The sequence below is a fragment of the Photinus pyralis genome, unplaced genomic scaffold, assembly GCF_008802855.1.
Source record: "Photinus pyralis isolate 1611_PpyrPB1 unplaced genomic scaffold, Ppyr1.3 Ppyr1.4_LG8, whole genome shotgun sequence".
NCBI lineage: Eukaryota > Metazoa > Arthropoda > Insecta > Coleoptera > Lampyridae > Photinus > Photinus pyralis.
Genome location: NW_022170819.1, coordinates 10,675,231 through 10,701,522, shown reverse-complemented (window position 1 = coordinate 10,701,522; position 26,292 = coordinate 10,675,231). Strand labels below are relative to the sequence as shown.

Below are 26,292 nucleotides of genomic sequence, written 5' to 3'. Positions count from 1 at the left end.
CCTGCTTGAGCTCAATAAGCCCGTTGCGACCTGAAGTAGCTTTTTTTAAATTTTCGACGACTCCTTGATATTATAACGTTTGATTACAAATTGGTTTTCGATGCAGTCGAAATGTAATTATGCATTACCTTTGTTTGATATTCATTTAACGATTATTCGCTCCGTTGTTTCCTGTGGAAGCCTGGTAGGATATTAATAATTTACTCTGACTACGTGTCCCTTTTTACTACAATTTAATTTATATTTCAATGTTGATCTTGCAGATTTATATATTACAGCGTTCTACTTGTAAATTTTTGAGATCGTTTATTAAATTATACTCGTGTGTGACATCAATTATTGTTTATGTTCAATCCATGTCAAGCATTTTGTTTCTTTAGCTTATTAAGACCAGGTCAAGGGTTTACCTTTGGATTACGTAATTTGGAGTAATCGTGTGACAATATTTTTTGTGATTTTATATTCAAAAGAAACCGATTCCTTTAAAGGTGTTCAAAAGCACCACAAGGAGTACTTGCCGTTAGGTTACTACACGTTAGTTCAATTATTGGGTATCGGCTTCCAGACACTCATTTAGGTTACAATCATTTATTTCTAAGTCAAATTTTCGTGACGAAAATTTGTTTTATTAGTTTTATTTTGATTTTTTTTCTAAAATTTATGTAGGTAAATATTTTGAAATTTAGATTTTGTATTTATTTGCAATCAAGTAACCTAGAGCAGAGGCGCGACGATCCTCACTTTGTGAGTCATAGGAGAGAAAGGTCTATTCTCCTAGAAAAAAACTTGTCTAAATTTTTGGTTATTTTGAGCTAGCCGTCGGCATAATATTTGCGTAAAAGTAACATTATTTTAAATCAATTTTTTAGTACGAGCAGGTATTTTGATTGCTGGACAAGCTTTGCAAGATATCTGAAAGTCATTCAAGAATGTCTCACAATCCAGAAGATCCGGATTTAGCCATATCAGCTTTGTTGGTGTGTAGTGTGTCAAGTTGGTAGGGTGTCGTGGAATCAATCGAGGACCACTTAAACAAGACCAAAAGTTTCATAAATTGTACTAATTTTCCCAGAAAGTTTTCCCGTACTTCTTTAGAGTAGGTATCAGAGGTTCAGGGGAGGCCTAGGGGAAAACAAGTACTATTTTTGGTGTACAACAAAAATTCAAATTCAAATTCATTCACGTTAATTGAAAATAATTCACGTAAATTCATGTTATTCAAATTAATGCTCGCTAATTACAATTAATTCATTTTAATTGAAATTAATTCCTGTTAATTCAGATTAATTTATGTTAATTTAAATTAAGAATTCACATTAATTCATGTTAATTCAAATTCACGTAAATTCCAATTAATTCAAGTTAATTCAATATAATTCACGTAAATTAATGTTAATTTAAATTAATTCACGTTACTTAAAATTAATTCCTATTTCACGTTAATTCAAATTGATTCACGTTAATTCAGATTAATTCTCGTTGATCAAATCAATTCAGGCTAATTCAAATTAATTCGCGTTAATTTTAATTCTAATTCAAATTAATTCAGAGGGATATACACCAAGAATTCAGAGTTGTTTCGCCCTAGCGGGGTCTTTAGAGGTTTGCAATTTATTCAAAGATTGTTCGGAAGCCTTTTAAAGATTCTCAAGCAATTTGTAAGTTTTCCGAAAATCCTTCAGGTACCAAGCTTTTAATTTAAAGTTTATTACAGATAACAGTATGTCCATACCTCACTATTTTTGAAATTGAAAGCCAGTTCGTGTTAATCTCAGGCAGATGGAGAACACCCTTCAAGTTGACACTTTCGTTCGTAATATTGATATTCACAGTCAAATTGACATTTCCAACAAATTATCCTTTCATTGTAGAGTTGCTGTCAATTTCAAAACTGGAACATTTCTGAACATTCTCGAGGAGGTCGTCGCACATGTGTGAAATTACACCAGAATCATAAATCCATTCTTTTTCTTCCGTCAGTTTTCTTCTTGACGGGCATCTTCTTATGACAATTCCGCTTGATATGTCCAAATTCTTGACATCTAAACGCTTCATAGTTTTTTTAAGTTACCAGACCTATGTTTCCCAAGAAACGCATTCTGAAGTAACTTTGTCTTGGCATAGTTCCCGGTAATTTCTGTACCTAACTCTCCATGCCCGTAATCATTGGTAGATACTTATCTGGAAGACCAGCCAACGTTAATGGTTGATCTTTCAAACCAAATCTTAGATTAATTAAAACGACGCAATAACTTGAAGTGGCTAATTGACATAACAATTCAAATACAATGCTAGTCCAGATGGTGATTGCTTGTGCCGTCCTTTTAATTTCAAAACACGTGTCTCAATTTACGATTAATTTATCGTGAGGGACAATTATAAATGGTTATTGTAACTTGTCCAACGACGCTCGAACCCATGCCGTGTACTGTAGCCAACAAAATGGTTCAGAATGAAATTCCTGCTGGCTATCACAATTACGTATTTAAATTTGAGATGATCTGAGCCTTATAAAAATGCCCACTTCAAAGAAGAATTTCGAAACATAGGTACCATCTGTCATTACACTTACCATTTAAATGGAATATAACAGGACCGACATTTGAAGCATGTGTAGGTTACGAACGAGTTACGAGTTAGTATTAAATCACAGAACGGTAATGCCTGTTATATAATGGTTAATTAAAGATCAGACAAACGGTAATTAGAAAAAAATCGAAAATTAGGTTTTTGAAAAAAAATGCTGTTACAGGTGCATTAAAACAAACACCTTTGCCACCGTTCCTAATTAATGCTACCGTAATATTTGGGTGTTCAATTAAAGTAGGTCTCGTGGGAATAACAACATACTGTATATATGTACTGACAATATATTTAGAGCAACATATGCGTACTTGCACAACTGGTTTGCTTGTTTTAAAGAACACGTTAATTATTTGCTTTTAGAAACTTAACTTCATTCCATTTAAATTGTGTGTGAAATCATCTTGTGCCCCATTTCGATATTGCGGGGTGTCGCGAGTTGTCTGTCTTTAGATTGCGTAATATACGGTAATTATCCAAAACTAGTTGAAAAATGAAATAATCGTAAAGCACCGTGTAATTGAACGTATAATAACTGCAAATTACATTTTTTTTCTTTGTCAAAGCGTTACGAAGACGAGTAAACGAGTTGTGAACAAGATCAAGTAAACAGTTACAAATCCTTTGGTAAGGACTGCGTGAATTTACCGGGGAATTTTAAAACCAGATACCAGAGGATTAATTTTTTGTGCAGTACTGAAAACAAGTGCCCTTGGTCTATAGGAAAACCACTTACTACATAATGTAGGCCCGTCCGTCTCTGTGTCAGAAGCCCAAACTCATAATTCAGAAAGTAATGAGTAATTCCAAGCCAGTTTGGAACCCAGAGGTAAAATCCCGTTCTGGGACGGTGTTGCTAAATATATGATGCAAATACGGAAGTTGATAATGCTTGGCTTATGACTAACAGTTCCGATTCCTAAATATAAATCCGCAAAAACTTCGCTGCAGGGTGTTAAAATTACAAGATTTTTCGTTATATATTTCCTGTAGTTTTTGAACCATTTCGCTCAAATTTGAGATATAACTTACGCTGAAGGGCTGGGTCATCTCTTATTATGCGTAGAATTTGACACAGTATTCGAAAATGCATGAAAAAAAACGTTTTGACGCACCCTGTATATTTTCTATTTAGTGCCATAAATGCGCAAGAAAAAATTATGATGGACGTTATAGGATCTCACCCTGTATATACCGAGAGTACCCTGTATGCAGTTTTCTGACAAACAGAAGCGGTTCAAGACGTGGCAATCCTGCATTGCAAACCAGATGAAAAGGAGAGTAGATGTGTTCAGCGCATGTGAAGAAAAAGATCGCAAGAAATTCCTGCTTTGGCCTTCTTCGTAACAGGGGCATCGGCCCGTGTGGCGCAGTTCAGTTAAAGCTGAACTGTGGTGCTAAGGGTCCCTGGTTCGAATCCGGGTTCGGACATGGATATTTGTAAATGTATAATGGGCTGGGTTGGTAGAGCAGCCTTGGCTGAAACCCCGCCCACTCAAAAATAAAGGCAAAATAAAATAAAATAAAAATCTAGATTTTGTTTTTCTCAGAATCAAGTCTAACCTTTTGTGTTAAGTTTTTGCGTTTTGTCGACAGGTACGATGGCAACCAACGAGAGAGCGAGACCACATGCTCGAACGTCCCACGCTGAAGAAGAACCTGGAATGAAGTTGGAGTTGGAAGTTGCAATTGACCTTGTTCGGAGGAATATCACCGTGGGGAAACCTATGTTTATCTCAGACTCTGTGTTTGTGTTACTTCTAAGAATGTTTGAAGGGTTTTTTTATTTTTTATTTTTATTTTTGTTCTCGTTCTCGTTCTTATTCCTGTTCTTGTTTTTTTTGCCTGGCTCAATTAAAAAAAAACTCGCAACCCCACTTCGAAACTTCGAAAAAAACCACCCTTAAAACCATTTCGACTACCAAAATCTGCATGAGGAGTAATACGTCCCAACAAGTTTTGTAAGCCTTTCTTTCTTACAGAAATTTTGTTTTAACTTTTTCTATTTTTTGTCATTATCAAGGAATTAATTGTGTGTTTATTCGAATTCAAAGTGCTATCCGGATAGAGTTTTCAAGTCAAATTTCTCTACTAGTCCCCAAGATGGATTTTAAGTGTACTGAATTCTTTGGAATTTTTGGAAGTTGATCGCGGCCACCGAGCCTCTCAAATTGAGAAATTGTAAGTCAATTTTGGGAATTTCTCCTTATAGTTAATGCCGGATGTGTATGAGAGAGATGATAAAATTCTAGGTTTCAATGTGTGGCCGCATGCCATTGCACACAACAATAGTATTATTATTATCTGTGCATCTTTTCGTAGGCGAATACTTTTTGCGAACTTTATAACATGTAAGTACAGAACCTTTTTTTACTTGTTGAAGGCTTTTGCTTTTTTCTCATTTGTAAAATTTGGAATGAATAATTTGTCAATTTTTCAAGAGTATCGTTACTCTTTTGGCATTTCCTAAAGTATACATCCGATTTTGATAAAATTTCACACCTTAGTTACGTAACCGGAATACCCAGATGACAATTTTGGTCTAGAATCCAAGGTCACGATTTTGGTCCAGAATTCAAGGCCACGACTTTAGACCAAAACCCAAGATGGCGTATGACGTCAATGTCAGACACCTGAACTTTCTAATTTTACTCATTTTCTGCACCCTACGCCTTGGAGTTCGTAATTAAATAAAAAATTGCATTCTATGTGTTTTAATTGCTGAGATCCGAAACCCATAGAGAGAGAACTGTAGTAGTACTTGAATTTTTCATTACAAATTCCTAAGTTCGAAAAAAGATTGTTTCCAGTGTACACAAAAAGCGCTAGATGGATCTTTTGCTTTTGCTTTGGTCATTAGCTATTGGCTGTCAGAATCAACATTCATACCATTTAACCACAAAAGCTAAATGTGGCAAAATAGCTCATAATTTTCGATGATGTCACTGGAGTTAGTTTTGATTTAATTTTAAACTTTTTTACAATTATAATGGTATTTTGTAGTGTGGTCTCTTGCAATTTACTCATATATGAGAGAGAAAGTTAAGAAACCTACCGCAGAGTGCATTGCGTGTCCTATGAGGTGAGTAAGCAGCGAGTAACGAGCTTTTACCGATTATGACTTATTTCTAGATTGTGACGATTTTAAAAGAGAAACAAATTCTGACGTTACCCGACCAAAGCTGACAGAACTTAATGTAACATGGCTTAGCCTGCTTTAACGTGACCTAACCTAACTGTTTAAAACTTTTCTTAACACGACCCAATCTGATCTATCTTAACTTGACATAACCTGATCTAACCTTATTCAATATTACCAAATTTGACCCAGGGCCGGCTCAAGACAAAAGTTACGTGTAAGCAAGCACTAAAATTTGCGTCTCTGTCCGCCTCGCTAAAGCCTGAATAATGGGAAATGTTGGCAAGCATGTTCTTAAAAATGAAAAAAGGTTTTCGCCTTAAGGAACGGTCATTGGCATGAATATTCTTATAAATAAGAAACGTAAGATTGCGTAGTCTGCGCATGCACACACCCGATGTTTAAAGTATGCGATATGTTTGCCTTTACTACAAGAATCTCTGGTTAAAATTTAAAAAAAGTCTCTATAAATAAGAAAGTTGACATTGCATAGTTTACGCATGCGCACATCGATTTTTACAATATGCGATATGCTTGTCTTTACTAGAAGCATCTGTGGTTAAAATTTTAAAGAAATATCTCCATAAATAAGAAAATTGACATCGCGCAGTTTGCGCATGCGCATACTAATCGTCAACATTTTTCTTGGTTGAGGTGGCAGACCTATTAGCTACCGAATACAAAAAGAACGAACTAAATATCTTAAAAACTGTAGAAGTAGTTAAGGCCTCGGGCGGACAGACGGACGGCCATAATAGCGCCTTCCAATATGAGTTGGAAAATGCGCTCCAAATACAGGTTGTTAATTAATGTCATGCAGATATTTCAGGGGGTGGTAGCACTATTCAAAATAAGAAAAAAATGCAAATATGTGTGTGGTCTAACAGACGCCATTTTTGTTATACAATATACAGGGTGGCAAAGTTTCAATTTTGCTCTCGTATTTTTCGTTTTCTCTCTTATGTTCTGGGATAATTGTTTCAAGTTTGATAAATCAACTATTTTTTAGAATCACTTACAATAAAGTATCAAAATAGTTGGTCGCAATATACAGGGTGTTGCACTTTCTTGGTCATCCTGTATAACAAAAACGACGGCTTTTAGACCATGCATATATTTGCATTTTTTCTTATTTTGACGAGTATCACCCCCTGAAATATCTGCATGACATTAATTAACACCCTGTATAGAGGTTCATTTATTACTAGCGAATTCGTACCGGCAATTTCTCGGTAATTCCAATTCAGCGGAATTGAACATTAGAACTGAGACCGCCTACCGCACGAATTTGCGTCTAGTTGATCTGGAACGAAAACGAATGTCAAATATTCTACTACTCCGAATTAGGTTTTCCTGTAGTTTTCCTAATTTGCAAGGTAAATACCGGACTAGCACAGTATAATTTAAGAGCTTCTGCAGAGGCACCTCTAAAAAGCATTATGCGGGTCACTCTGTAATTGGACAAGAGAGATAAATAAATAAATAAATAAATAAATATTCAACTCCGCGTAGCAGCAGAAACTCCATATACCAGCCAATACGAGCCTCTAGTGGACGAACTTTATGGAGGTCGACGAAACACCTAATTAATACGGAAAAGTAAAAGGTACCGTAATTTCTGTTGTTTTTTTTGTAATTCAGATACCTTCACACAAATATTTTCCAGTTATGCTTCTACAACTATGGTAGGGCTGATTCTGCTCATAGTGCTCATAGAGTTTATTGAGTAGCACATCTTAGAATTTGGATGCCATTAATACAGATTAATACACATTCTTTCTTGTATTTGTGTGTTAAGTTCATTATCGTGCCTTTACGGGTATTAGTTTGAATGGCAATCAAGGAGTTAACCAGGAGAGCGACAAGTTGAAGGCGGTGAAGACTTTTTCTTCATCGTGCAGATGCCAGTCATGAAGTACCGAAGCACCTCGACCCTCAAATTGTGACTTAGACATTCCACTTAATTCCAAAGAATGTTACGCTCTCGGCATTCCCAATTATCAATATTTCATTTTCAAATGTCACTTTAGTTGCCCGTGAAATTGTTGAATTGTTGAAATCGTTATAACTAATAACCATCTCCGAGAATTTCACTTTTAACTTTATTACTAACATTCTCATGCGCGTCACATAAACAGTCTTGGAAATCGTGACAACAAACTTCTGATTAGTTTACGATATGTTTTCAAAATTATCCATTGTCTATCGCTGGTAGTAAACAATCCTCGTATAATGTCAACTAAAATTTCTCCCCAAAAACTTACTTCAAAGTAAGAAAGCGTCCATAATTAGATTTCCATTCACCTAATACAGAGCCGTATTATTGGTGTCCATTAGTTGCACACGAATATAATTAGACGTGTAATGTCTTAATTTGCAAAGCGAATCGCACTATAATTATGGAATATTATTTGGTTTAACAAGTTTTTGTTTCAGTTCAGTGCGCCCGTAACTGGAATAATCGTGTGGCGTGCCGCGTGTATCCTTATGCAAATTTAAATTGCCCGGATTTGCCATATGTTTTGTATGGGTACGTTTAATAATTGCCTCTGGCAGCGGAACGATAAGTAGGTCAGTACTGGTCAAAAATTTATTGCAATTGGAACAGGTGCGATGGATTGGTTTTATGCCGTTTTTTACAACTTTATTAGACTATACCCAATACCAGGACCGATTTTAAGTGCGGAAGTTCATCTTTGTAGTGAGATGTGTCTATCACAAACCTACGTAATGGCGTATTACCTAACTAGGAGGGTAGTAGACGATTACTAGCAGGTGCACACGAGGCGCAGCCGAGTGCCATAATAGTACTCACTGGCAAATCGTAATCGGCATTGAACATTTGCAGTATACGTAGACCGACGTCATAAAACAAATTTTACTTTATTTAGAAGTTACATATCTGAGTCCCCTTTCAAGTACTCCTCCCCCCAACGCACATACTTATCCCAAAATAATTCTCTTTTGTGATGTCAATTAGCTCCTTCGTCGCGTTTGTTTTCATACTCGGGAATCGTCTCAAATCTTCTTCCTTTCAAGGATCTTTTGAGTTTCGGGGACAAGAAGAAGTCTCAAGGGGCAAGGTTAGGTGACCAAGGTGGGTGGGAAGAAGAATGATCGAGTGTTTCGGTCTTCTTTTGAACGTTCAATCAATTCCTGACAAACCTGAATGCGATGGGTTTTTTGGTGCATCATTAATGGTCGTCAATCGTCAAAATCTCATAACATGATCCAAGGTAGGGATAAAGGAAAGGGAATTATGATTACAAAAGAGACGGATACGGATGGACAAAGGTAGAGAGAAGGAGATAAAAGGCGGACACTGTGGAAAAAGAACGAACCAAAGTGTCTCAAGCAGCTTTACAACAACAAAAAAGGAAAATATAGAATTTACGGTAGAACGAATGTAAGGAGTTGAAATACCTAAGAGAAGGATGAAAGCACTTAAAGATAATAGCGAAGTTTAAGAAATAAAGAGAGAGGATATAGTAGATGCAGACTGTGTGGCGAGGATATGAGAAAGTAGAGAGGACGAGGAGTATAAGTAGAAACAAGTGTAACTGCAATTGTAAGTAAATTTTATTGTTCCAAAACTTTACTTCTTGACATTAAATTACAAGTTTCAAAGATTCCCCAATAAAATTTGTGCATAAATCATAGCAAAAGCATATGTTTTCATCTAAAATATACCTTGGGAATCGAATGAATGCGATTGATCATTTTTCGCATAAAATCAGTGTGTTAGTACCTATGGACCTTGACATGCCTTGGTCAAAATTCATGAGGTCATCATAAATAGCATCAAATGCACTTATTTGGCACCGAAATAACTCCTTTTGGGATTGTCCCAAAAAAATATTTTGACAAGGTTGTAAGGCCGAACCTGTCTCAATTCAAGGTCTCTCGCCAGCTGTTGGTGACTTGGGGAAGTAGGTTAAGATGAAAGTCGCGTGTCACGTGGCGGTGACCTTAGAAAGTATAGTTAATTTCCAAGGTCAACTTTTAGGTAGGTCAAGGTAATGCTCAAAGGGCATTCGCTCACTTCTGGTAGTTGTAGTTACTTTGGAGAGTGTGTGTAAAGCTCAAAGGTCAGGTGGAAAGTAGGTCAAGGTGTAAAGCTCGAAGGTCGCTCGCACTCTGATGATGACTTTGGAAAATATAATATGAGGAGGTGAACCGCAAGGTCGCTAACCTCTAGTGGTGACCTAGATAATTAACTCAAGGTGAAGTTCAAAGGTCGGTATCAACATTGTCAATGTCATATAAAAATATTAATTAACAACAATCGACCGTTTCAGAAATGCGCAGAATTACAGCATGAATTCTCTTCGTTCAAAATATACACCACAGGGTAATTTACAGGTGGTTAACTTAACTTTACTCGCGGCTCAAAGCGAATTGCCTGAAGTTTCTATCCGCACAACCAACTTGCCACTTGATTGACGCAAACCGTTTCCACGAATAAACTAATTTTACACCAATCAATATATATAATCAACTCAACGTAAAGTAACTTCCTGATGACTGCGTTGCACTAAGATACTTCGCTCTCCCAAACTCAGTCCTAGGTTTGCGGCTGACTTGTTTAGTTGCCTCTTACGATATGCAGTGAATTCGGTTAGATTGTCGATCAACTGCTTTTGCTTTATGAAGTTGTAATGTTGATCGTTGTTTGGGCATAAGAGAAACTATGACCATAAGATAAATACGAGTACATCGGAATTATCCTTAATATTCGAATAAATCATATTTAATTTACATATATAGGTACATGACACACTTAGAGAATTGCTGTAAAACGCACTAAGCAGATTAGTACTACGAGCAATAACAAGTACTAAGCCCATGCAAACTAGGCATTATGCTGGGGCTCTGATCTGCTTATCCTACACGGTTCAATTACATGATAAAATTGTTCAGATTGGAATTTGCACAGGTATTTAAGCACCCAACGATTGCGTCCTAATCGAAATTGAAAACAATCGATTGGAGAAAATAAGAATTGAATAACGGTTACGCAATTTCCTCAACACTCGCCAATTGCACGCTTCCTCATAAAAAAGACACCGCTTAACAACTAAACAGGTGAAAGCCTTAAATAATAAGAATTAATTTCATTATGTTAAACCGCGTTAATTTAAATTTTTATCCGATTTTGTTTCGAGAAGAATTTAATTAAAATAATCGCACGCGCGAGATGCTCGTGGCACTTTCTTCGTTGCGTTAAACATTTTTTACTTGGATTTAATTAATTAATCGCTTCTCTAAGCGGTGAATAAACTAAATTTCACGAAGATTATGTCAGAAGGGTAGGCAACTTTGCATACACAAAGCTTTTCCAAGACTTCGACGTTCACTTCAGTACGTTTGGTTGCCTACCATGGATGTATGACAGGAGTAAGAATAAGGATTTCTCACTATTTGAGCAAGTGGTTAGGCAACACACACAGTTCATGTGTACACATTTCTGTATTGCCAACATACGTTTATACCACCGTGGTTTACTTACTTTAGATCTGGTGTAGAATCCACCAATAATCGGACGCAGTCGAGACATCCCCTGGCAGCGGCGTAATGCAGTGCCAAAGTGCTGTTCGATGCCCTTTCTAACGCCGGCATGTCCGCGCGGTTACCAGCCTCCCAAAGTAACCAGCGTAAAACGTTCAATCGCCCGTATCTGAAAATAAAGAGAAGTTACTTTAGTTGCCTATCCAACAGGCGTAATCTGCATCTCTAATCCTTGTTCATTTTGCATTTGTGGTTAAAATTTACAGAAATAATAGTTCCCCCACATTCCTCCGCCCACCCTTCCCTAGATCTTTTTTTAATAGAACATACAGGGTGGTGTTTTTAAGTGGACCATTAGAGATATCTCAGGAACGGTTGGGAATTTTACTTCGGGGCCCATTACCTTTTTTGAATAATCAATCAAAAGGAATCATTCAAACATATTTCCAAGATGGCCGCGCTTCCGGTTGTATCAGAACCTTCTTATTTCAAATGGCACTATCTTTTCTGATTCCATTTTTAAATTCCTCAATCATACTGATTTTGTCAATATGAAGCTATATCTAACTGAGATAGTTTCGAAGTTATTTGACATTTTTTCACAGTTTCAGAGGTTCAGTAAATCAGCCATATCACTGTTGAATGACAACTTAGCAAAATGTTTTTTTCACGAATGGACAGCTAAAAATATTTCGTCACGGCCTCCCTCTAACTAACATCAGGTTTAAAATTTGGTTTTGCACATGCTATAGCCATACCCAGGAGCTCGTTTTCTATATTTGTTTAGTTTATTTTCTCTATAATTAAAATATCAAAATAGTCGCATCTGATTCAGCTCACATAGTCGCAAAGCCGGAGCATTTTGGTTATCTAGTAATAAATTCATTGGAAAGAGTATTTTCCTCAATATTGTTTGCGCAATCGACCACTTCAGATGTGGGAAGAATTACAACATGAAATTCTATAATTCAATTGTTTCTTTGAATCACGCTCTTGATTATTAGGGTATATATAAAACCACCCTGCGCTAATTTTGCAAGTAGTTATGCCCTGCCTGACATCTAAAGGTGGGTCCACATCTGAGCGCATATGACGTGAGCGCGCACGCATATGCAGATGTGGACGTCGGCGCGCATCTTCTCAACGTATGTTTTTTGACTCGCGAGCCGCTTCGCGCGCGCATGATGCGAGCCGTCGGCTGTCGGTTTTTTGGACCCGCTCAAAAGAAAACGTGCGTGCGTTGCGATTCAGTGTGGACGGTGAAATTGACGTGTTTAGTAATTTTCAACGTGCGTGCCTCGTGTTGTAAAAGTTTGTTTAGTTTACATTAGCCAACGGATCATAGCAGGTACGTTTGAATACACGTTGATATGATCCAATTCAAACATACTATAAACCTATCTATACTAATTATACGTTCATTATTTAGAATTAACAATATGGAATGGAGTAACGACAAATGTTTGGAGCTAATCGACATCTACGAAAAGTATCCTGTGTTGTGGGAGCCCAAGCATAAATTTTATTTTTCGAAAACAAAGAAAAATGATGCGTGGGACGAAATCTCCAAAATAATGAATGTGGATGCCAAAACGGTGAAAATAAAAATGAATAGTCTGCTAGGCTCCTTCCGCAGTCAGAAAAGCAAAGGAAAAAAAACTATTGGTACCGGAAAAGGTATGCGGTTTGCTAAATAACAATACTGAAGTAGTACATTTTATTATTAGGTACATATTTATATGATGTATTGTTTCTAGCACGTCAAGAAGTGTACATATCGAAATGGTTTGCGTTTGAAAGGATGCATTTTTTGCTTGACCGAGACGCTCCCCGAGATACACTGGACACAGAAAAAGATTTGGTAAGTGCAAACGTTTTAGGCATATTCATCTTGCCAAGGTAGGGCTCCATTACTCTTAAAGTACTCGGAAAATTCAATTCGAATTGAAGACGCATTAAGTGTTGGTCTGCGAGGTACATTGCGCATAGGCCGGAGGGAGCTAGCGTTGTCACCATGTGCTTTTCTCCAACTACCATCTATTATTTTTCCTTCTACCTCAGAGTCAAATGTACCCGGCGGAGTATATATATTTCGTGATGAAGCAGATTTCCTCAAAAAGTTGTGAAGGTAAACTGTTGTGAGCACTACTAGTTCTGCCTTTTCTGGTTGCAGTAAAATAGGTTTCCGTAAGACACGAAATATTGCAGATTGTATACCAAATACATTTTCTACTATCCGGCGGGCTCGGCTAAGTCGATAATTAAATATTCTTTCGGATGACCCCTTCTCATACATACCAGAAAAAGGTTTCATAATACGCTCTGTAAGCGGGAATGCGTCATCTCCCACTATAACATAGGGAATTAATTTATCCCTTCCTGGCAGGGATTTGTCTTCTGGGAAATTCGAACTATTTGTGTGAAGAAGTTTATGCAGTTTGCTATGCTTAAAAACCCCTCCATCAGATATCCGTCCTTGACACCCAACATCAACGAACATAAACTGATAATCAGCATCTACCAAAGCAAACAATACAATGCTGAAAAACGATTTGTAATTAAAGTAATCGCTTCCGCTGTTTATAGGACTTTGGAGTACTATGTGCTTGCCGTCCATGCTTCCTAAACAATTAGGAAAACCCCACGATTTTTCAAATCTTTCAGAAACACGCCTCCACTCGTTGTCAGTTTTAGGCAGCTGAAACAAAAATATACTATTATACCATTTTTTGTCCTAGGTTACACGCACTATTGTAAGTTAATAATGTAAAATTGTTCACAGGATACCGAAGGTAGTGGAGAAGAAAATGGCGAAATGGATCTGTCTTCCGTTCCGGTGGAGGACGATAGTGAGGTGGTCATCAGGGAAGATGAAGACGAAGTACAAGTAGATGAGACACAAGAAAAAGAAAATGCAAAACATGCTAAACCCCCGGCCAAGAAAAAACCAAAAAAACAACATCACGAAGAGAGTAACTCCTTATCTAAAGAAGCTCTTCGAATTTTGCAGGACACGCACACTCGCTATCTTGCGAAACAAAACCAAGACCCGCTGCAAGATCGCTTTTCTATATATGGCCAACATGTAGCTAATAAGCTAAGAGGATATTCAAAAAGGTGCCATGCTATAGTCGAGCATGAAATCAACAATGTGCTCTTCAAAGCGGACATGGGAGAATATGACACTTTTTCGACAAATGTTGCACCTGGGCCTTCTTCTGATAGCAGTTCTGCTACAATTTATAATTCAACACCAGGCCCATCTTCGGCGGGTTCCTACGTTTCGTACGTAGACTTTCCCGATACTTCACAAAATTTTCTGAATTTGTAATTTTTTGTGCAAGTTAAAATTTAATAAAAAGTTACTTTTGCTTACCTGAACATAACTTTTGAGAGCCTCAATGAGTGCAGCACAANGAATATGACACTTTTTCGACAAATGTTGCACCTGGGCCTTCTTCTGATAGCAGTTCTGCTACAATTTATAATTCAACACCAGGCCCATCTTCGGCGGGTTCCTACGTTTCGTACGTAGACTTTCCCGATACTTCACAAAATTTTCTGAATTTGTAATTTTTTGTGCAAGTTAAAATTTAATAAAAAGTTACTTTTGCTTACCTGAACATAACTTTTGAGAGCCTCAATGAGTGCAGCACAAACTTCTGGAATTATGCATGAAATTGCTTGCTTAGATATCTTGAAGAGGTACTGTAGACTTGTATACGAATCCCCTGTTGCGAGGAAACGTAACGTTAGTGCCAGCCGTTCCGTAGGGGTAATGCTTTTTCTAAATTTTGTTTCTTGCTTTGCTATTATAGGGCCAACTTCGTTTAGCAGTAATTCAAAATCTTCTGCCGACATCCTCACAAAGTTTTTAAATTGACCTGTCGCTTCTTCCAGCTGCATACTGCGTAATAATTTTGTACCACCTAACCGATTCCTTTGTTTGAAAATGTGTGTCACCCACCAACGCCGGCTTTTTTTGGTTTTCTGTTCTTTCTTCTTTTCTTCTTCATTTATAAAAATAAAACTTGCCGCAGCCAACATAACCATTTCTTCATCGGTAGACATCTTATCTCATCGACACGTACGCATGAACTGAGCAATGTGAGTGCATATGCGTGCGCCCTTAGAAATTGCATTTCCCGCATGAGCTGAGTGCACACAACTTGAGAACACACGCATGTGTGCGCGCTCTGGTCATGTGCCCTCAAGTCTGGACCCACCTTAAGCGCGAATTTTCTTTTCACAAATAAAGGACACCCCACGGGTAATTTACAGGAGCGTGACGTAACTTCGCTCACGGTTCAACGTGAACTCTCTTTTCATAAATAAAACGCGCCCTGCGCTAATTTACAGGGGTTTGGTTTAACTTTAGTCTTCTGTCAACACGAATGCGCCGACGGTTATCTCGGAACAACCTACTTCTGACTACTTTACTTTTCCTTTGACGCAAATTTTATTTTGTTTATTTATTTTATTCTTTATCTTATAGTGGGCGGAGTGTTAGCTAATTAGCTACTCTTCCCACTCAACCCACTATACACATACAGACATGCCTTACCTGGGAGTCGAACCCAGGACCCTTGTACCCAAAGTTAGAGCTAGTAACGTGAACTCATCTGAGCTACGCAGGTCGGCTTTTTCACCCATCAACTAACTTCACTCATCTTGTCAGATTCATTGATGGCTATGCATCAGCACCACGTGGAGTAATTTTCCGTTTATTCTGCGAATTCCACATGACGCAGCAACTCAGATAACGATGACTGCAATATACACACAAAAATTTCCGATAACCTGAGACAATCACGCAGCATTCCACGACGCACAAGTCCCTTCAGTGTTCAAACATATTTAAAAAGTCAAGACCGTATTCAAGGCCCATGTAACAGAACCAAAAAAAGTTTAAAAAATTGAATCAAAGACAATGTGTTAACGGGCTCCCGTTACAGCCTATTTTTACCGTTGCCCCACTCCATTTTCCTTATTCTTTCAACAGTCGAGTATATTTTCTTCATACTTTGTATTGCCACATATCCTCTGCTCTGCTTTCATACTCTTTCTGTTTATATTTTTTCATTGTCCGCTTAATTCTTTTCATATCTGTCTCTCTCTCTTTCTTTATTTTCCATCATTTTTTCTCGCTACGGATGAGATATCAAGAGATGGGTAGAAGCGTTAATAGAGGTTTAAGAGAGAGAGAACGCCGCTGCCCCAATTAAGAAACCAGGTTTATCCGTTGACATTTAAGTAACCTAATGTAACCTATGTAATAGCTGAAGAACATGCCCTAGGATGAAGACACACAGAAGTTCGGACAAAGTACTTTTTTTTTTCCTGAAAATCTCGATTAAAATGCTTCAGTGTGTCATGGCTCGCGAATTACCTTCGTTTAGCTGTAATATTTTTATTTAAATTTTACGGAAGGCCTAGAATGAGACAAAATAATTAGCTAGAAAAGCATGCCGTAATTGTCTACTAATTAAATAATAATATCTTCTTCTTTTATGCGTTTTCTAGAAAATAATTTAATACAGTGAATAATGAGCTCATCGTTCACGGGTCTTTAAATTCCAAGTATGAGCTTGCAAAGTACGAGTATAGACATTAAAAGTAATAGTTTTAGAGAACTCTCAAAAATTTGATCTACGAGTGGCTAGTCTGTCCACTTTGTTCGTGTACCAGTACGTCTACTTGACCGGAAGTAGATTTGTTCCGCTTGTGATAAAAGATTTTAGATTTGAGGTGTGCCAAAATAATCAGGTTGAAGGTAAAATCTTCTAGGGGTTTCAAAAGATTTGAATACTCATGAAAACCTGTGAGTTTTCTGGAACATAGAGCACTCTACAGTCTAAAGACATTTTTATTTATTATTATTTTTGGGCTTTATCTTTAAGTGAGTTTGAGCCAAGGCTGCTCTGGCAACCCAACCCACTATACACTAAAAGGTTCAGGAATACTCTTAAGTACTCTTTAGTAATTTTTAAAGGCTTCTTAAAAGCCTCGTATAAACTATATGAAATTTAGAGGGCTCTAGAGACCCTTTAAAAACGTTTGAGATTACAGATTAAGGGGTGCATTATAAAAGTGCTTTAGTATTTTAAAGGGCCCTAAAGATGTGCGCTTTAAAGTTTCTTATAAGAACAAAATTCGTAAGGCTCTCAATCTTAAAAAGTAAATGTCCTGGTAAAGGTCCTAAGAGCCTCCGGGGACTTCTGAAAAGTTTTGTAGACTCTCCAATATTATCCTTAAAGGCCATGCCCTTCAAGATCCTTGGTAGATTTTTAAAGGTTCTTAAGTGCTCTCAACACTCGCAAAACCTCCTAAGAGAGGAAAGAATTTTAGGATCGGTAAAAGGTTGGAAGACTCTTATAAAAAATACAGCCGTCTTCATGTTAACAAAGTAAAGTGGATACAAGTTTATCCAGAATAACGGAAATAATTGGCGAAATGCAAAAAAGTCGTACTATCCGAGCAGTCGCAAAGTTAAATATTTTTTGTCTTCGAGCCATTTGTGGTGTTTTAAAAGTGAGTTGTTTTTGTTTTTCAGAAGAATCTGTCAGATTTGTGTTATAGTGTTTGTTTCGCCGAACATCGCATATTTTTTTTGTCCTAAGCATTTCCTTGGATTATTATCAATAGAATTGTGAGTACTTTTTAAGATCTGTTAAATTGTTTTTAGATCGACCGTTTTGAAAACGGAGTCTGTCCTATAATTCAAAAGGCACTGTTAGTCTTACATTCTTTCTTATAGGATTTTCTTGTATTTCATTTTTTTATGGTGTTACAATAAAAAGTCATTTTTAGCGCATTTCCACAAAAATAAAAAAAAAACGCGCTACTGTGGCCACTTTGTCCGTCCGTCCGTCCGCTCGTTCGTTGAGACGCTACCAAGAGCTATTGTTCTACTTTTTTCGCTTTTGGTTCGTTATGGTGTCGAGGTTTGCACCAAGGAAGGAATTTTTTCTGCGTTTATTGCTAAAAAAACAAAAAAATTTTTTTTACATGTTCCATAATTTTACACTTTTGCCGTTTATTAACGATCCTAGAGATCGTTTATAATCTTGTATTCCTGTCTGTCGTCAACAGATCTGTCCGTCTGTTCCTTTGTCTGTATGTCCATCCATCTGTCCGTGTGAACGATAACTTTGTTTAGAAATATCCGATCGCTTTGACATCTCCGTTAGTTATGAACTGAATTGCATAAAATTCAATATGGGCTAAGCCATATAATACGCAATGCCAAAAGTTGAGTCGAATCGATTCAAAATTCACAGTGTCCTTTTAGCATTTCGACCATTTATTAACCGAATTGCAAACTGTTTTATATATAAAAGTATTTAAACGAAATTTGATACATAGGAACTTGGAACAGTTTCAAAATTTGGTTTTGCGCATGCGCAGTGCCAACTTTGTTATTTATGGAAGAGTTTTAACGAAATTTGATACATAGACGCTTGGAACAAAGGAAAATCTAACTTTAAATTTGCGCATGCGCAGTTGCAACTTTCTCATTTAGAAAAGCATTGAAATGAAATTCTTCTTATACACTGAAATTGAAGTAGCACGTCAAAAATGGATTGCACATATGCAACGCTATCTTTTATATTTGTGGCCGGATTTTTACGATTTTAACAGAAGTTGCATCTTACAAATGGGAAATGATTGCAAGTGGAAATGCGCTTTTTGTAAATCGTTTACGATTACTTTTTAACTTGTTCATTATATGCCAATTTCAATACCAATTTGAAATACAGCCAGAATTGTATCTTTCCTGTCAGATTTTTCTAATTTCAAACCTTCGACTCTTTCAAGTTTTAATTCAATGTTAGGATTTTTTTGTTTTGTCGGAACCAAGTTATTGCGCCCTGAGAAAAATTTAAAAAGGAAAAGGAAACTAAATTGTGTAATTTGAGCTTGCTAGCATTGCATACAGTAACACAGCCAATATACGTCAATTTGGATTTGTAAGTATTTTATTGGCTAGAGAAATAAGCTCTATTGGTGTAGCAGGAGTAGTTTCAAAAAATTGAAGTAGCGGCCATGGTCGTCGAAGCGAAAGAGAAAAAGTCAAATTAAGCAACAAGGCAATGCGCGTTAAGACACGACAGCGTTCACGTTAAACAACCCGAAACGGTTAAGTGAATCAATGCAAGGAAGAAATGGCCCTGAAAACTTGACGAGTGGACTAAAGTAAACTTCATAACTTGAGTCGCACGTTTGTCGTTATTTGTATGCAGATATTGACATTATCGCTTACTGACGGGTTACGTAATTTTGTGTAATCGCGTACGAATTCCAAAGTCAGAGCCGTATTCATTTAAGAAGTCCAGGATTTTGCATCGATTTTTTCTCGTCGACCCATTTCCAGTTAGATTAACCGGGATCATCTCCGTTAATGTACTTTAAAAATAAGGTAACCCTTTTTTTTTAACTTTTATATTGAAAATAAACCGATTCCTTTAACGGCGTTGAAAAGGTAATGTTTGACTTTTGGATAAGTAGTAAGAAAAACAAGGAACCGGTCATCGCATTTTAACCGACCCAGGAAACAGAATCGAACTGAATATATAATTTGTGTGCAGCTTTGAATATTGTGAGCTGTTTGTAAAGAAGGGGTAGCAATCATTTGTATTTTATGGTCAAGAGAGATTTTAAATAGCTAAAAGAGTGGTCACTGAATTATTTATTTTAGTGCAATTTTAGTAGCTTTGACATCGGTGTTTTGCTATTAATATGGAGGGATGTAAGTGAAAACGATTTTCTATACATGTAAATTTTTACAAATTAAATTGTGTCTTTGTGTTTCATTTTGTGTTCCATTTTTCAAACATACAGAAGAAAAATAAATTATCCAAGACAATTTGATAAATTAAATTTAAAAAAATTAAATAATAAAAAAGTAAAAAAACCTTTGATATATTGAGCTAGCCGACGGCATAATTTTTTGTGAGAAACTCACCTCATTTTAAAGAGTCAAAAATTTAATAGTACACGGCAGGTAACTACCCGTTACACTCTTAAAGATCTGTAGACTTTAGAGGCTCTAAATGCTCCACTAGAATGGTGCCGTTTAGAGGTGCGCGATCTTAACGTAGACATTTGGAAAACCTTTTTTTCAGGATCAGAAAGAGCATACCTAACGTCCTATCCAGAGACGCGTTATCCTTCCTGACACATCTTATGGCTTTCGAGAAAATAATAAAGGAGTTTAATTTTAGGAACTGTTTTGAGGGCAGCTTCCAAACGAAACATTTGCAAAACATGTTTGTTTTGTCTTCCTAGCCCCTAGGTCAGCCGAATTTTTTTGCCACGACCCATATGTAACACCTGGTACTTTTAGCAAAGTTTGTGTTCCATTTCTCCAATACGCATGAATGTAACCCCTAGGGATACTTTTTGTTTGAGATAGTGAGCACAGTGGTCGCTTGGAATTGCAGACGGTCCGATAATTTGTCGATCTACCAACTTGAAAAGGAAGAAAATTCTACAGATCAGTAAAGACACGGTCTTCAGGCGTTCTAGGATACGTGAATCTTACCGGATAAAAAAATTAAGTTGCATTCACAGATTTTTGATATCATCAAAACCCTAAATGTCACACGTTTCATGTTATCGGCAGGACAGTTCACCTTTTGATGGGGTTGCAAAATTGCTTTCGCAACAGTAAGTTCCACTTTTTCATTTTTGTTAACATTCTAAGTAATAAGCGGTGATTTTGCCATACCTAATACCAAAGTTAAGCCGATTTAATTGTTAAATCCACCCGATAACGTAATTAATCCCCAACGAACCACTTAACCTATTGTTTGGAAACAATAAAGTTGAATGTGAAGAGGTAAAAGTAAAAGTTTGCAGTAATTTAATGCGAGTATGTAAATAACGATAAAAGGATAACGTAAGTTACACAATGTAATCCAATTAACTGAAGTCCTCGCGGACAAATTAATTTAAATTGCATTACATGGAAAACCGCCATGATAAATTATTCATCGATACGTTTATAATAATTTTACTTTAGACACATTTTTCCATAAATTTCAACACTTTCATCGACTTTCGATTTTGGTTAATTTTTTCACTTTCTTTCTCCGACGACTGCGGAAATTCGAGTCCTGTCGTTGAAAATTGAGGAAAACGTTAATTACCCGCAGAGGAAAGTGAAACTATGTAAATATCCTCTCGGAATTGAAGAAGACTTGCACGATTAAAGAGACGCGGCGAACGGAATACGGTATATTTTCGCGCCATGAATAATTCAAATTAAAAAAGAATCGTTAACGGCTATAACTGTGATTCCAGAATAAGTGCTTCTAGTAGAATTTCTTATTACTTTTCCTGTTCCTTCTCTTAGGTCGCTAACTGAGCTCAATTTTATCTTGCTTTTTAGACAACACGTGAGAAACCGCTCTCACTATCTATTGGCTCAAACTAAGAAGAGTTACGGTCAAAATTTTTGAAAACTCTGCACGTAGGTATAAAAGAGATGCAGATGATAACGTGTCTACTTGTTTAACTTTTTTTCTAATCCAAAGGGGCGTTTGCCTGTATGATGATGCTAAACCGTTTTGAATGAGATGTAACGGGGAAATGTGATAGAAAAGATTGTGCGAGTTATTATCAAAGCATGCCATCATTTGGCAGGATTTCTGAAATTTTTTTCAATGTTATATCGATGACTGGCTACTGAGTACGGTCCCGACTTTTTAAATGAGTGTGAAAGCTTAAGGCGCCGGGAGGTCGTGGGGCAGGACGAGATTAACTAGAATTAAACAACGATTTTGCAAAGGTCACATCCGTCGTTATCAAGCTTACTAAGAGCGTGTTGTTACGTTCTTTTCGTTCTAATGTAAATTTGATATTCTTACGCCATCCGTCCACTAGATGTAAGTCTGTAGTTAATTTGTTCCAAGTGTTATAGATTTCTTATGACAATAGTTCTTTGTTTTGCCATTAGAGGTTTCTTTTACTTACTTCTTTGTCTTGTTGCTACAGTTCACGCTTTGTACTTTCGGCACTTAATTTTATTCTCCGTTCCTACATTTTATCTTGGCCGCGCAGTTGTACTTCTTCCCCTCAGTGAAGTTTCTGCTTTCGCATTGCTTACGTGCACATTTTTCTTTGGTACGCCATTACTTTTACTGACTTGTCATTCCGTATAGAACTATTGTTTTGGATTTACCGGTTATATTTGAAGTGGTTTCTTTCTTTCTTTCTGTTGTTGTCTGTGGCTGTGGCTCCATTCCATTGAATGGTTTTTACGGGCTGTACCTTCCCTCACACTTCCCTAAAAATAGTTTTCTTTTAAGTCCTCATCGTTTTTTTCTTTTGGATTACCTATTAAGTTGTATTTACTTGGATGACTTACTACTTACGCAGTACGTCAACGACATCGCAATTTTACCTGGAGATTTTCGTTCTTGTAAATTGCTCCGATATATCTGATTTTACTTACGCTACTTGCTACTGTAGTGACTCCAAAAATTCATTTCTGTTAGTTTGATTACATTGTACCCTGCAGATTAGCTGTTTTATTTGAGATATTAGCTACCGTAAATTAATCTTTGAAGCTACTGAGACTTGGTCCTATGCCGATATTTACAATTTTTAGTTCCGTTATTTGTTTACTCCAAAGAATTGGCCCATATTATCTTGTTTATATTTTGAATTGATTAGATCAATAGAAATTTAGTTATTTGTGCATCGTAAAGTATTTTTATTGAATTTAACGTCACGTTTATGCTTTAAACAGATGTCGCAATCCTAGTGTAAAGTCATTTGAATTGTCAATTCTTATTGAGTATTAATTACAGTTTAATATCCGATTACCTCCGTGTCAGACGTTAGCATTGCTTACGCAATATTTTATGTGCCGCGTCATTCACTACCCCTCTTATTTGTTTGTTGTGTTGTTGTCTGTTATAAATTAGGCTAAACGCGTCCTTTTGAGCTCAAAAGGCCGCGACTCGAAGTTCAAAGGTAAAGAAATTTTATTTTTCGTCGACTCGTTGATATAACGTTTGATTACATACTGGTTTTCGATAAAATCGAATTGTAATTATTACATTTCATTGATATTCAGTTAAGCATTATAGTGCCGTTGTTTTCTGCGGAAGCCTGTTTTGATATCAATATTTTCCCTGACTACGTGTTGATCCCCTGTTACTAAAAATTAATTTAAATTTAAATTCGGAAGATTCTCCAACGAAAATTTTTTACCGACTAAAGATTTACCCGTCGGAATATTTTGTAATTGGAGCCCGTTGACGAATTTTTAATTGGTTCGAAATTCCCAATTATTATTCGATTTTTATGTGGGTGAGTGACCAGTTAAATACGCACCAAAACGGGAAGAAATTAACTACAATTACATGACGACCCTGCTGATGCTAGATCCTCTCGTTATCAGTGCCTGTGTGGCGCGGGTGCGGCTGATGCGGCGGAATTTTTATTTTTAGTCAACCTGTTTTGAGTTTTTGGTGAGTTCATTGGTTGGGAAGAAGTTAGCTGAACATATTCGAATGATCGATTAAAAAAATTAAAGTGGTGGGAATTTAATTGGCAGAATAAGCGCGAGGCAATGCGCGTGATGCCACGAGAGCATCCACGTTTAAGCTTCCCTCCAAATTACCGCGGGGTCGTTTGGGAGCTTGTGACAATCTCCGGGAATATTTGTGTTAAAATCGAGCGCGATCAAGTTTGGGTGATCCCCAATGCTTTCAACTTCCTCAAGGTCAATGCACACCAGATGACCTAATTTTTGCCCGCAATAGTCAATTTATGCGTAGATTAACGGTACTGCCGCTTACAGGTGGATTGTGTAATCTTGAGTGATCGTGGGAATTCATAATCAGAGCCGCATTTATTTACGAGATCCAGGATTTTTCATCAATTGTATCGTCGATCCATTGGATCAACAAAGCAGAAAGGCCAGTACTTCTAGTTGCATGAGTCCTTGAGATATCACTGTTATTCTTGCTGTAAATTTAATTTTATTGTATTCAAATTAGTAGGTACCGTTTCCTTAAGGGTGTTGAAAAGTTAAATTCAGTAAAATAGTAAAAAAAACCTTACATGATTGGTCAATGCATTTCAACCGATGATCTTAAAAATCTCCTCTTTGGCATAACTGCCAATATATCATTGTCGTCAATTTCCAATTACCTCAATTCGTAATTATGAGTGCATATAGGAAACAGAAAATGAAAACTTTTATGAGCAATTGAAAGGTTCCACCCTGTATATACAACTTGCGACGATACATACATTTTTGAGAGTTGGCAACCATGCAATTTCTAGGTGGGAAAAAGCTGCCTGCGCCATCTAAAAAGCACGAACGTTACGTTTTGGATCTTGTCTTGAATGGCGGTCGTGAACGCGTCGTTCCATAAATGTTTGTTGTTATTTTGTGTTATTTAATGCAGGGAGTAATTTTTGCATTTCTTTAAATCGTATTTGTGTTTTATGCCGCATTTTATACTTTTTGTATGTTTCAATCTTTGTTTTTGAAATTTACTTGGTTTAACCGCAATGCAGAATGAAATGTTTAATACCTACCGTTATCCTTTTGTTTATAATTGTTTACGTTTTTGGTGTAATGCTTGCTTAATTTATGTTTATTGATGTTGATTACTTGGTCTTGTCCCTGAAGTAACATTCATGTAAGTTTTGATAATTTTATTTCAATATGTGGAAATTACCGATTCGTTTGATGTATGTACTGACCTGTTGTTTGTTACTAATAATTTGTTCCGTGAATGAAGAAGTCACGAGGATGGTAAAAACTGTAACCATTTGAAGTACGGCACCTAATTCCGTGATTGTGTTCGACATCCAACTGTAGGCTCGAAACCCCGAAACCAGGGGCGGGCTACCCATCTTGCCAGAGCGGGATTACGCTAATTAAAGCTCTTCAGTTTAGAATCTACGTACGATAAATGAGTGGCGACTCGATAATTTCCACATATCTTGTTTTTAGTTAAATTTGCCTACAAGGCCATGCAATTTTCCATCTTGCTTTTAACAAAAGGACTTTATTGCACCAAAGATGAGTCACATCCTCTACTCTTAACCCTTTCTCAGAATTTAGGTACCTGCTTCTACCTGACCCATTGTTTCCAAAAACTTGCTTTTAACCTTGAGTGTAACCAACATTGTGTATATGCATTTACTATCTTTGTTAACTACTGCTTAAACTTTTACAAAATATTTTGTTAATTAACTTTTGGACGGTTTTAATCAAACTGCGAGGTTTTTCTTACGTCGTACTCTTTTTACCCTTTTAGTTAATTTTGCGAGAGTACGACACCTTTTGGCTTTGCTTGCATTGTTTATATTAATGTATATCAACTAAATTCCCGGCTTTCACAATCTTAATAATTACGACAATTTGAGGGTTTTATTTTACGTTCCTTTCCTACTGTGCTTAAGGTCAAAGCGTTGTCTACAACTAACGTAAGGGGGTCCTGCCTTCGATGATTGATCACGTGCCTCTTTTCAAATTTAAGCAAGATCTTGTTTAGTTTTGGCGGAAATAGTCATTCGGGTGGCCATTTTTAAACGTTGCCGGGTTGACTTTATTTCCGTGTTCTTGTAGTGTGAAGTTAGCGTAGAACCTGGGGGTTAAGTACACTACAGAGTATTCGATAAATTTGTAACGTGTACAGTTTGCGTTAATTTAGTTTTCGGTTATGCCCTGTATGTATGATGTTTATGATTGGGTCTCATCTGCGTGCGCAATTGAATTCATTTCCGTCAAAGACAGAACGCACAATACGCTTCGTTCTCCCATTATAAGAACGTGTCTGTGTGTCATTCACTCGTGTTAACCTAATTTTCGGTTTTAATGTCGGTCATCGTCAGGTCTTGAGTTTAACCGAGTGTTTCGCTGTACTAGTCAAGAGCTGTAGTAAGTATACAGAATTCACGAAATCCGGATTCCGGACGCCATCTTGTAAAGATATCTCTGATAAGATGTACATCAATTCTATTTAAGTTTTTTTTTTGAATTCATTTATAAACATTTACCTTGTATTTGTGATTGAGTATTAATTACACGA

General features: G+C 36.8%; 3 protein-coding genes across 4 annotated transcripts in view; 1 reads left to right on the top strand and 2 right to left on the bottom strand.

Annotated features, from left to right (window-relative positions):
* LOC116178416 (espin) overlaps positions 1-26,292 on the bottom strand; it is a 116,031-nt gene that overhangs the window by 58,019 nt on the left and 31,720 nt on the right. The window contains exon 3 of the mRNA XM_031497902.1: positions 11,232-11,399. Within this exon, the coding sequence (XP_031353762.1) occupies positions 11,232-11,399 (168 nt within the window). The remainder of the gene's footprint in view (positions 1-11,231; positions 11,400-26,292) is intronic.
* LOC116178614 lies at positions 12,646-14,617 on the top strand. Its single transcript, XM_031498164.1, has 3 exons — positions 12,646-12,907; positions 12,988-13,091; positions 14,013-14,617. Exons 1-3 carry the CDS (start codon positions 12,670-12,672, stop codon positions 14,559-14,561), a joined length of 891 nt encoding a protein of 296 aa, XP_031354024.1. The 5' UTR covers positions 12,646-12,669; the 3' UTR covers positions 14,562-14,617.
* On the bottom strand, positions 12,934-15,310 carry LOC116178613. Of its 2 annotated transcripts, XM_031498162.1 has the most exons (3): positions 14,849-15,310; positions 13,529-13,928; positions 12,934-13,479 (listed from the first exon to the last, which is right to left on the bottom strand). In XM_031498162.1, exons 1-3 carry the CDS (start codon positions 15,299-15,301, stop codon positions 13,463-13,465), a joined length of 870 nt encoding a protein of 289 aa, XP_031354022.1. In that variant the 5' UTR covers positions 15,302-15,310; the 3' UTR covers positions 12,934-13,462. The 2 variants fall into 2 exon arrangements, with proteins under 2 accessions (XP_031354022.1, XP_031354021.1); XM_031498161.1 differs by having other exon boundaries at positions 12,934-13,928.